Source organism: Terrapene carolina, unplaced genomic scaffold, assembly GCF_002925995.2.
Source record: "Terrapene carolina triunguis isolate 2854851 unplaced genomic scaffold, T_m_triunguis-2.0 Scaffold137, whole genome shotgun sequence".
Classification (NCBI taxonomy): domain Eukaryota; kingdom Metazoa; phylum Chordata; order Testudines; family Emydidae; genus Terrapene; species Terrapene triunguis.
Genome location: NW_020664488.1, coordinates 1,512,437 through 1,524,563, shown reverse-complemented (window position 1 = coordinate 1,524,563; position 12,127 = coordinate 1,512,437). Strand labels below are relative to the sequence as shown.

General features: G+C 49.5%; 1 protein-coding gene across 1 annotated transcript in view; it reads right to left on the bottom strand.

The window, feature by feature from the left end:
• Positions 1 to 3,511: 3,511 nt before the first annotated feature.
• LOC113406758 (exocyst complex component 1-like) overlaps positions 3,512 to 12,127 on the bottom strand; it is a 12,903-nt gene continuing 4,287 nt past the window's right edge. The window contains exons 2-6 of the mRNA XM_029911950.1: positions 11,340 to 11,580; positions 9,968 to 10,151; positions 8,620 to 8,819; positions 4,887 to 5,081; positions 3,512 to 4,263 (exon numbers count right to left, since the gene is read on the bottom strand). Of these exons, the coding sequence (XP_029767810.1) occupies positions 4,108 to 4,263; positions 4,887 to 5,081; positions 8,620 to 8,819; positions 9,968 to 10,151; positions 11,340 to 11,444 (840 nt within the window). The 5' untranslated portion in view covers positions 11,445 to 11,580 and the 3' untranslated portion in view covers positions 3,512 to 4,107. The remainder of the gene's footprint in view (positions 4,264 to 4,886; positions 5,082 to 8,619; positions 8,820 to 9,967; positions 10,152 to 11,339; positions 11,581 to 12,127) is intronic.

Here is a 12,127-nt window from a genome sequence, read left to right as displayed (position 1 = left end):
GCCCCGCGGCGGGCAGTGCTGCAGAGGAGGAGCCCATGCCCCCCCGGTGGGCGAGAGGAGCCCCAGGCAGGGGGAGCCAGGGAGCCCCAGGCAGGGGGAACCGGGCCGCCCGCACCCACCTCTCGCAGCCGCTCCATGCTGCTCCCAGTACCGCTTTCCGCCGGCGCGGCTGCCCTGTCAGCCACTTTTGGATCTTTAAATAGCCGTCCGGGGGAAATCCCGGACATTTGTAGCTTTTTACAAATTACCCCCGGACGGCTATTTAAAGACCCAAAAGCCGGACATGTCTGGGGAAACCCGGACCTATGGTAACCCTACTCTAGAGTTAATATTCAAGTGTTGTCTGATCTCAGGAAATGAACATGAGTGAAATGTTAGTAGGAAAAAAGAAAAAAGCCCAGTACCTGCACGCAGTGAAGACAGGCAAGCTCAGCAAAACAGCCTGAAAGAACTCTGTCCCCTTCAGCTAACCACTTCCTGGTCCCCAGATCTGAGCTGTGCTGGGAGCAGAGTTCCCAAGGAAAAGAGATAGAGCGAGTATAAATAAAAGCCTGACTCCTGAAAGTTGCTCCCTCCCCTCCGTGGAGACCTTGGATTCTGTTCGTACAAAGCAGCTGACCAGGTTGGGGCCAAAGATCTCAGGCATTTTCCCCAGCTTTGTATGTAACACACGCTTGCTTCTAAAATAAAGAATACGGGCTCCCTGTGCAATAACACAGGCTACAGGGAGCTCCCGGAAAACAGAAACTGGGGCACACGACTGCAGTTCGTGGGCTTACCCCAGCTGTGCAGGATGTGCCTGCCTGGGAATCACCAGGTGCATCCCACTCCTTCCCTGCCTCCAGGGGGCGCTCTGTGCCTCTGAGACAGGCAAAGGCCATATTGTCCCATCAGGTTGTGCGCGCACTCAGTGCCCCCGGGGACACTAGAGCATCAATGAGGCAGGAAGGAACTGCTCATCCCTGCAATTATAAGCAGGTTCATGATGGTACATGCTGATGTCCTGTCCACTGTAGAGCTCCCCATGTTGCTCCTAGTGGTGGCGCTAAAAGGGCTTTGACAAGGCCTGTGTGAGTACTACTGAGTTTAGAGTCTCTGGGTGTGGCATCAATGTCCCCTGGACCTCAGGATCCCTCTCCAAGCAGCCACACTGGCTACCGATTAACCTGAGGAGAACCTGCAGACTTTCCTCCACTTTATTCAAGATTCTCCACTCTCTGGCTCTGCCTTATCTGTGTGATTTGATCCATGCTGCTCTACCTGTCCTCTGAGCTCGTGGTTCATCATGGTGTAACTCCAGCTCCATGCCAATGATGTCAGTGGAGCTACCCCTGCCTAAAACTGGAGCAACAAACTTGTGTGCCATGCCCGAGGTCCTGTTCTCAACTTCTCAGCCCGTCAGTTCTCTGGGCTACTCCTCACTCACCCGAAGCTGGCGGAATGCGCTGCCATTTGACCTTCACGCAACTGACTCTATTAGCCATTTAAAGGTCAGACTTAAAGCCCTGCACTTCTACCCAGTTACTGCTGGTCTCATGTCCTGCACTTGTCATCTTCTTTGATAGTTCGGTTCTTCAGCACCTGCTACATGTGAAAGATGTTTTGTAAAACCAACAGAGAACGACATTATCAGCTGCTACATCCCTGCAGATGATTTAGGACTTGCTCATTAATACCTCCTAGATGATACTCTTATGACTAGGAGAGAGAACTTTTAAACTGGGGGGAAATGGTGAACTGCCTAGACCTTGCCTTTTCCTTTGACTGTAGAGTGCCTAGCACACATGTAGAACAACCAAATGCTTGGGAAGTGCCTGTCCAAACAGCTAAGCACCTTCTGAAAAGCACAACATTCAGATGCACCACTATCCAGGATGAACTTCCTACCTCCCACAAGGACCCCTCCTTCCACACACTCATATCCGGACATCCCAAGTCATCAAGGACAGCCTGGGAAAACAGCTAGGCCTGGCAATGCACCCTGGAGTTCAGGAAATCTGGACTCTGTTGGATCAGGGCTGAAATCTAGCTGACGGTGGAGGATGATAATGTGTATAGTTGTGTTAGCATTTTAGAGCTGTGTGGATACTGGTTCCTCTCACAACACCACCTCACAGTTTTTCCCAAGAGGAAGTCTCAGCTTAGCAGAAGCTCAGGCCTGGAATAGCAAGGAGAGTGCTACATGCCTGTATGAGGTGTATTGGCATAGCTGTTGGGAGGAAACTAGCATAACCCCTGCCCATGATATGCCAGGCTCTACAGCTGTCCTTTTCCATCTTTGGGCCTGCTCCCTCTGAAGTCAATGGCAGAGCCCCCATGCCTTTCAATGGGGAAAGATCAGGTCTTTTTCTATCACCAAATTCATACAAAATTTGGTAGGGCTTTTAAAAAAGATTTTACTTTGTATTGAGCCAAGAGCTTCAGATTCATCCCAGTGCCATGAGGGAAGGCTGCCTGAGTAGACATCCCGTACAATACGAAGTGACCACATTGGGATACAAGAACAGGTCAAAGCAATGAGGCCAACACTGAAAGGATTTTATTATCTTGTGATACTGTCAATGGGCAGACAAGCTAAATTAGGTAAGAGCGGGAAGATCCCTGGGAAATTGCTCCAGGTTGCATAAGAGTTTTTGCCCTATCCTAGGAAATGAAACATTCATAACAACGTCACATAAAATAACTCTTATTTTTAAACTCTTTGTACAGCAGAATTGATAGATTAAGCAACATTCGAGAATGGCTAACAGCATGCATACATGTGTGATGGAAAGCCCTTTATGTTGCAGTGCGTCATTCATAAGCATGGATCCATTTGCTTCAATGCAGCCAAAGGAAGAAACAAGAACCACCCCTTATGGCATGTCCAGCTGCTATTGGGCAAGCCTGTGGAAATGATCTTGGCAAGCAGAGAGATGGCTCATTTCAGACATATCAAAGAGAGAATGGGCTGCTCTGGTTTCGGACTCTGAGGCCAATCCGGGTGTCTCTGACCCTGGTGCTGCTTAGATCCTGACTGGGAGGAGGTGAGGAGACTTGAAAATAAAACACAAATACTATAACTGCCACCAAAATGGCTACAACTACATCTAAAAGAAAGGGACAGGAGAGAAGCAAACCGCCATTTGCCTGCTTCTGTGGAAACCGAAGAACTGGCAGCAAGCAGGAGAAAGGGACATGACTAGCACAGGCTCTGCTGCAGCTTTGAACCGCCCGTGGAAACTGCAGACAGGAGGAGAATAGCCCATTCATACCAGAATTGTGGGAGACGCTGAGCTATGGAAAGGAAACAAACTTTGTGCTTTGTATAGACAGACCTAAACCAAAACCTCGAACCCAAACAACCATAAACATTAGGGGTGTTGGAATTCCAAACCCATATCCAGATTTTACAAATGATCCTTAGTTTTACAATGGGCTGCACCAATCCCCTAGATCTGGACTCCCTGGCATTTTGGGGCGTTTGAAATCCAGATCCAAATTGTTAACTGTGGATCCATCTCTAGTTTTATATAAAACCAGATATGTTGAATGTGGAAGAGAGATTAACCGGAAATAGTCAAAGTGGCCAAAAATTACATCCCGACTTGGACCCTCCTATAAATTCATAAGTTCAGAATTGCAAATATATCATGCTTCCTTTCCCCATCTGATCAATGCTGTGCGACTTGGCATAAAGAAGCTGATGTGCGTGCTCAGAAAGGATCTAATGAGCATGGGTTGCTCCGACAGGAGATTTCTATGACCACTCACTCTGATAGGATGTTACAAAGCAATGCTGTAGGAGGTGACAGCACTCACCATGAGAGTCACAGAAACCCAGCAGTTTGGGCTTATTATTGGCTGTGCATGGATCTGTTGGGGGAAAAGGAATCCCAAAGCTTCCACTCTCAGGGAAGGTCAATTTTTAGGCTGACGACTGTGAAAGTTCCCCTTTAATTCAGTAGACCCCCATATTGGGTTAAACCTAGGCTGAGAACTCTTGTGCCAAATGTCAGTCCGGAGTAAATTTTCAGATGGTCATTTCAGCTCCTTGGCTGCTGATGGAGCTTTTTTGGCACCAGCGGGAGCTGTTCTCACCACGTGCCTAGTCAGCAGGAATTGCTTTCACATGCTGGACTGAGTGATGGAGATAAAATAGTTCAGCAAGTCCTCCACGGTGAAGTCCATTGTGATCCCTGACCCTGGGTAGCAGCGCTGGATCAGGTTCTCGAACTCTTGATACTGCCGTATGAACTCCTGTTCCATGGCTCGCCAGACCACCTGTAAGTAAAACACTTGGAGTCAATGACCTCTCTTACTGGGAGCGTCCTACCCTGCTCCCTTCCGGGGTTTGCTGCAACACTAGGTAACCATCCACACCCACAGAGGCACGTTTTTCACTGCCTGCTGCATGAGTGCAACCGCCAGCCCAAGAGGAAGGGACATGCAGAGGGCTGACCTTGGAGCTTCTAGGCCCACATCCTCAAAGGCACTTAGGAACCCATCTCCCATTGAAATTAATGGATGCTGGGTGCTTAAATACCTTTGAGGATCTGGGCCCTAGGCCCCAAAACTAGCCCAGTAAGAGTTCCCCCTAAGGGAGCAGAGATGGAGGAATTCCCACTAATTTTCAGACTTCATGAGTAACTAAAGATACTAAGAGAAGCAGGGAGCAGAGACAAGTCACTGGGAAGAGGGAGGATAGAAATAACAGAGGATGGTTTGAGGAGATGAAACAATGGGCACGAAAAGGGAATCAACACAGTGGGAGTGATGGTCAGAGAGAAGAAGATAGGAGGTTCCCTTCCCTCTGCCATTTATTGTTGCCTGGCAAGCTTGGCCCCCAAAACACATGAAGCCACCACTGCATTGCACCCTGTGAGCGGTGCCCAGGTCATATTTACCGGCAGGAGGTTTTCCTCAGGGGAGAGATACTTGTGAATCTTCCTGTAGAGAGTATCCAGAGCTCTCTTCACCTCCTTGCCAGGGTACTTTTCTATCACCTTCCGCAGTTCCTGCTTGCTGTACGCCAGCTGGAAACTCACTTCCTCTTCTTTCACCCCCTGAGCCACGCGGGCTTTCACCCCCTCGAAGAAATGCTGGGGAGGCAAAGGAGACAAACCATGCACCAGCTGTTCCACAGTGTGGTTCTACTGAGCTCTTTTTTGGCTGACTCCAGAAGCCTTTTCTCAGGCCTCTTGCTGGGCTTTGACTGAGCAGATCTGACCGTTCGTGCAGGGCCAGAGTCTTTATGTTCTGCAGAGGAGGATGCCTTTAGCAACACTGATGCTACCTGATATTTGAAAAGCAACCTGTGGTTCTTTTTGCTCCACATACCTCATCAACTATAAAGGTTCTGGCATCCAAATATAGCTGGTGGCTTTATACGGGCTGCATAAAGCAGAAGAGAACAGAGGTTTCTCTTCTGCTGATCCAGGATATTGGCTCCACAGTGCTGGCACTAGGAAAAACTAGCTCCTGGAGTTTGTCTCTATTATCGGGTGCATACACTCCTCCACCCTTCTCTCTCCCCCCTGTAGCAGCCACACAGGGGGTTAATTGGCAGCACAGTTACTTCCCCAGCTGTGATTAAGTGGCTGACCAACCACAGCTGAGTTAAAAGGCTTCTCCTAGAAAGTGAAGCCTTCTGGGGAGGAAGACTTGAGGAATGGAGCTCCCAGGAGAAGGCACTTAGGGAGAGATGTCCCAGGTGCCTGGAGAAGGAGGAGGCCCAGCCTGTGGGTGGCTACATGCTGCCAGAGAGCCTGAGGGGACTCAGCATCAGCCTGAAGAAAGTGGGCCAGGGAAACAGTAGCGAGTCTATCGGAGCAGACCCTGGCTGCTTAATGCAAGGTCCATGGACTGGAGATGGGGGGCCTGTTTTCCCCTACTAACACTCAAAGAAGGGGAGGCAAAAGTCCTGACACAAAGGGGGACAAGGACTATTGAGTCCATGGTGGGGCTGAAGGCTTGGGACAGGGTCATTAGGCTTCTGCTTGATTGGTCTTGTTCTCCCCCTGAATGGGTGGGACTAGAAGCAAGCTGGGCAGAGAGCAGACCCATGAAAAGGGGCAAATCACCCCAGGACTGGAGTGACCATTGACAGGGGGCGCTAGAGTAGAAGAGGTTGGTACACCATGCTGGTCCTGAGGGGTGCACCAGCCGCTGAATGACTCCCCTGCTGTCCCAACAGTGATGTGAGCTCCTATGTCCCCCAGACTTTCAGTGATACTTGGGTTTGTTCACACAAACACTTACTTGGTGGGAAGCTGGGGTGTAAATCTAGCCCGCGCTAGCCTGCAGCACACCGGGCTGTACACGAGGGAGCTGTTAGTGCACGGCAGCAGGGTCCAATGGACGGTTAGTGCCCAGCACCCCAGCTTGCTGTGAACAAAGCATTTGCATAGACAAGCCCTTACACCTCCTAAATGAAAAGGGGACTTAAGTTCTTAAATCAGCTGATCACTTTTGAAAATTTTACCCCATGTCAGTAAATTAAGCAGCTCATAACTGAAGAGTCACATGGGGAGCAGCTGTGGGCAGCAAAGACACTGCTCAGGGTTCCTCTCACTGAGCAGAGCACTGCTAATGGACACCACAAATGTAGTCACTTTGCCTTGCCACCAACAATGAAATTCCACTCAGCCCTCATCAATGGAAGACAAAACAATTAGCACAGGCTAGTTGATTGAAGCTCTGGCTGGTGTCATAGCTGAGCAGATCTTCCAGGGGCAGGAGGCGTTTGATAGCGAAGACCAGAAGCAAATCAAAACCAAAAGGCATTTCAATTAAGTCCAGCTGGGCCTAGCTTTTATTAGAAGTTATAGGCCAATGAGCAGGTGGGTGAGCATTAATCAGAACAGCAAGGGGTTAGTGGAGTGGCAAGGAACTATGGGAAAGAGCTGAATGTCTGCTTGAGTGGAGCCATGCTTTTAGTTCAGTTAACAAATCAATCACTTGGGAACCCTGAAATTATGTTAGGAGGCTCTGCGCTAGCAGCCATCGAGAAAGAACCAGCATCAGCCAGCCACAGACATGCAGCCAAAAGAGAAAGCAGTGATAGAAATCTGTCCCATCAGTTCAAAGCCAGTTCAGGTGCACAAGCAGTTCTGCTCACTCACGTACAATAGTGGGGCTGTGTTACCCACTGATGCCAGCTAGAGAGAGCAGCGATGCACAGACATGGTGAGTGTTAGTCTCACCGGAGTAATTCTGGCTTTGATCTCACAAACAGGGCAACTCCTTCCTGTCCTGTCCTCCAAATGTCTCTTGGATGGGGTGTGTGAATCCAATAGAGGGTTTAGTTGCAGAGTTTGTATCCTCAGCATTTTGGGAAGAGCTGTATTCATTTCTAGAGGGCAGAAGCTCGCCTGCTCTAGGGCAAAAATTGAATTATCCCCCACAGGGAAAAAGGACCTCATTCAGCCAATGTTTGAGAAGCACTTTTGACATATAAAGCATGAGATTTGTGCTAATGGATATTAGATAGCAAGGGCTGCCTAGTATTGTAGGGGATAAAGGAGGTGAGAGCAAAGTAAGGCTTGTCTACACAGCAACAAAAGCTGCATTCTCAACTCAGATTAGCTAACTCGGATTAAGATCATGTTGAAGATAGGGAAACTCGGATTCAAGCCTATAGGACAGCCTGGGTCTGAACTCAGGTGGCTGACCTGAGTTGCTGTGGCTTTACTGCTATTTTAACCAGAGAGAGCTAGCTCTGGTTAAAACACTTATTTTTTTCTTTTTGCAGTGTCAAAAGCAGGGCCAGCTCCAGCTTTTTTGCTGCCCCAAGCGGCGAAGCGGGAAAAAAAAAGAAAAAAAAAAAAGATAAAGCTGCGATCAGCGGCATTTCGGCGGCAGCTCTACCGCGCCGCTTCGGAATTCGGCAGCGGGTCCTTCGCTCCGAGAGGAACTGAGGGGCCCGTCGCCAAATTGCCGCCGCAGACCCGGATGTACCGCCCCTTTCCATTGGCCACCCCAAGCACCTGCTTCCTTTGCTAGTTCCTGGAGCCGGCCCTGGTCAAAAGAGTGCTTCAGATTAGCCTTGGGACTTCCTGGGTAGTGCCTGCTGGAGAGGTAGACTGGTCCAGTGGTTAGGGCACTAGCCAAGCACATGGTAGACTTGGTTCCAGTTGCTGCTCTACCACCTTAGGCAAGTCACTTAGCCTTTCTGCATCTTGGTTCCCCAGCTGTAAAAAGGACTTAGGCATGGTGTGAGGATAAATCCATTAAAGACTATGAGGTGCTCAGTTAGGCTAGTAAGGAGTGACAGATACATACTATAGACCAGGGGTCGGCGACCTTTCAGAAGTGGTGTGCCGAGTCTTCATTTATTCACTCTAATTTAAGGTTTTGCGTGCCAGTAATACATTTTAATGTTTTTAGAAGGTCTCTTTCTATAAGTCTATAATATATAACTAAACTATTGTTGTATGTAAAGTAAATAAGTTTTTAAAAAATGTTTAAGAAGCTTCATTTAAAATTAAATTAAAATGCAGATCCCCCTGGACTACTGGCCAGGACCCGGGCAGTGTGAGTGCCACTGAAAATCAGCTCACGTGCCGCCTTCAGCACACGTGCCATAGGTTGCCTACCCCTGCTACAGACAGAGGAGGTTGTGGCTTGCAATGTACTCACATTGAGTTTCTCCAGTGGCTGTCCCAGATACTTGGTGACATATCTCTCCAGGTGCTCACGGTACCTTTGCTTGGCTTCCCTTCTCTTGCTTTCCAAGCACTGGATCTTCTTTTGGTACAGAAAGCAGTGGATGTGGTGGAAGTTTTCCATCATGACCATGTCCGTATTGACCTTCAGGTTTGCTGAGGCCAGACTATTGACTAAAAAGAAAGGGAGAAAGCCCATAGGCCTAGAGGGACCTTTTGATAATCAAGATGGGGAGGAATGGAGGGGAGATACAAGGTGAAAAGACAGGATGAGTTAAGCCCACCATGCACAAATCCAGAAGGGTCTTCCAGAGAGTCTAGGCAAGTCCTATCAGTCCAGTCCACAGACTGATTCAACCTTCCTAGCCCTAGAGTCTTGCCTATAGATTATGCTTTGGAGCTAATGGCTCTTAGCCTGTCCCATCTGAATGGCTGGCTGGTTCCAATACCGGAGGGATAATAACATTGTAATGTAAATAACGATTTATGTAATTTATTTTTATTTCCTATCTCAGATGCTTTATAATAAACGCAGCTGGTGCCCTGACAGGCCTGGTATTGATTGCATTAGTGAGGCAGCTCATCCAGGATAATATGCAAAGAAGGCTCCGCCCTCTGCATCAGGGAAAGGTGCTAATGTAGCTTTCCAGCTTGCAAAGTCTGGGCAGCTCAGCCTTCTGGTGTGTGGAGGGGGTATCGTTTCCACAGCACCCTGAGCCCCTGCCAGGCTCGGAAGCAAGAGACCAGCTTTGAGACCCACGTTAGGATCTCTTGCACGGCAATGCAGAGTGCAACCTGCAAACTATCAACCTCCCTCTCTTTCTCTTGGCCAATGTACAGCAGTGCTTTTTGGGGGGAGACCTTCTTTCTAACAACTTATTCCAGTGACTCTGCACCTCCTGAGACTTCTTAATATTGCTCTTGTATTCTCTCTGCTTCGGTGTATCTATAACCAGGAAATGCATTCTCAGCCCTCAGCTGTACTGGGTTTTCACTTGGTGCAGCTCAGGAAGGAAGGAAGAGTGACTCTATGCCATCCCTCTGGGACCCCAAACAAGCCTTTGCATGTGGGTGTGTTTTTCTGTGCATAGTGCATACACATGGGTGGCTGCATATATGTGTGTGGGGGTGTGTGAGGGATTTCAGTCTTCCAACTTGGATCAGGATCCAAATTTCATGCTGGCCTCTCTGTGCCACTAACAGAACCAGAATCCAGATCCAAACACCCTGGGCTTTAAAATAGGGGGTTTGAAATACTGCTCCAGATCTGAATGTTGTGATTCAGGTCTAAGCTTACTTCACCACTGGCTCTCTGTACTCACTGCTGCTGAAGACGCTGCCCACCAGTTTGGTGTGAGCTTTGTCCAGCTCGCCTCTCCGCTGAGCCCATCTGAACACATCCTCCGAGAAATTCACGAACTCCTCAAAGCGGCTGACGAAAGGCAGGATCCCGCCCTTAGCCCTGCTAGGTACCTTCGCTTCCTCGATTTCTTTGCACAGGACACACTGGGAGGAATAGAATAAAACAGAACACTCTCAGACTTGGCCAGTCCCTGGCTCTGGGGTTGGCATGCCAAAGAGCCTGTCAGCAAGCAATCCCCACTAGAGCCTGCATGCCAGCATCAGAGCCAGCTGAGCCCTGTACTTGTAACCGACAGGAATGAATCAGGAATGATAACATGGTCAATTTCAGTGCTTTCATTCATAGGCTGGTAGATTTTAAGGTCAGAAGGTACCATTGGGATTGTCTAGTCTGACCTCCTGTGTGGTATACATCAGCAAACGTCACTAGTATTATTAGCCTTCCTCCAGCCCAGAATGACAGCCCTTGAGTCCGCTTGCCTCAGAACTAGTACAAGATGGCCATTGGCAGGGCAAGCTTCCCCTCCAATGCCCCAGCACTGTGCCACTGACGGACCACTTCTAAAGAAGCGAGGGGAGTTCAGTCTCCAGGGAGGATTCAATCCTTGGTCTCTGGGATAATGCTAAAATAATGTTTATCTAGCACTCAGCCTGAGCCGAGATAGCCACAAAGGGCAGGCATGAGTTCCAGCTGTGGTGCTTTTGTGATATGGGTAGGGTGACCAGATGTCCCGATTTTATAGGGACAGTCCTGATTTTTGGGTCTTTTTCTTACAGAGGCTCCTATTACCCCCCCCAGCCCCCGTCCCGATTTTTCACACTTGCTGTCTGGTCACCCTAGATATGAGCACCTGTCTACTAGCAGCTAGTGTGAAAGCCGTGTACCGCTCCACGCAGATGGCCGAACAATGACCAGTTGGCAATAACTTGCAGCTAACTTTCAGCCACTGCTAAAAGCACCGAGACAGGAAAGTTCCTAGTGATGCATTTTCAGCCACTGCTTTTAGGAATGTGCTGTTTGAAATCCCTTGGCCTCCCAGCCCTGTGTGAAAGTACGGCCTACGCAGAGTGCCCATACAAGTGGGGATGTCCTCGAGTACACACTAGCAATGCATGATGCAGGGAGATTTTAATTCTCACAAGAACTGAGAGCCAAATCCACACAGGCATTGGCTTCACTGGGGGGTAGGGGGACTGACTTAGATGGAGCCACGCTGGTTTACTCCAGCTAAGCATCAGGCCCGGAAGCTCCATTCATTCGCACAAAGGGTAAATGCTGGCTTGGGGCTCCAGCGCGCCGAGGCTCATCTCTGCTTACAGATGGAGACTCACAATGCACTTGTTGAAGTTGTTCTTGGCCAGGAGCAGGATGTTGCTGAGGCCCACATTGAGGAAGGAGGAGGAGGTGGCTGCGGAAGAGCCCTGCATCTCAAACATGTAGTCATTCAGGGTAACCAGGACCTGCAGGCAGCTAAACTGTTGGACTTTATTGCAGGTATCTATAAATCCTCTCAGCTCTGGCTCCAGGGAACTGAAGATTTCAGACAGCAGCTGGGTGGGCTGCTCTTCTAGTCTAGAATAAGTGTCACAAACAGAGAGGGGGTTGGGACAGAGCTGCTCAGGCAGTGGGCCAGCCAGAGAGGTATGGACAGGGTGACAGAAAGACACAGGCAGGTGAAGCTCAAACACAGCCTCTTCAGCCTCACAAACCAGGGCCTAAGAGTGCAGACACCAGATACACACAAAGGCCCAGATCTCACAGGTACTGAGGTGCCTAACTCCCCTTGATTCCAAAGGGAGTTAGGAGCCTAAATACTTTTTAATGATTTGGGCCAATGACCATTGGCAAGTCATGTACTTCAGCTCTACACCATGATATTAGTGATTTATCTAAAGCAGGGGTCTCAAACATGCGGCCCGCAAGCTCCTCGCGGCCCTCCCGCCCTCCCACAGCGTTTAGCTAGAGCGGCTCCGGCCCGACGTGCACCGGGAGCAGGGCAGGCTCCCTGCCTGCCTGCCCTGCCCCCGAGCCGGGAAGCGGCCGAAACCTGGGGGAGCAGGGGCGCAGGGGTGTGTGTGGCTGTTGCTTCAGGCACCGCTCCCAGCAGCTCCCATTGGCC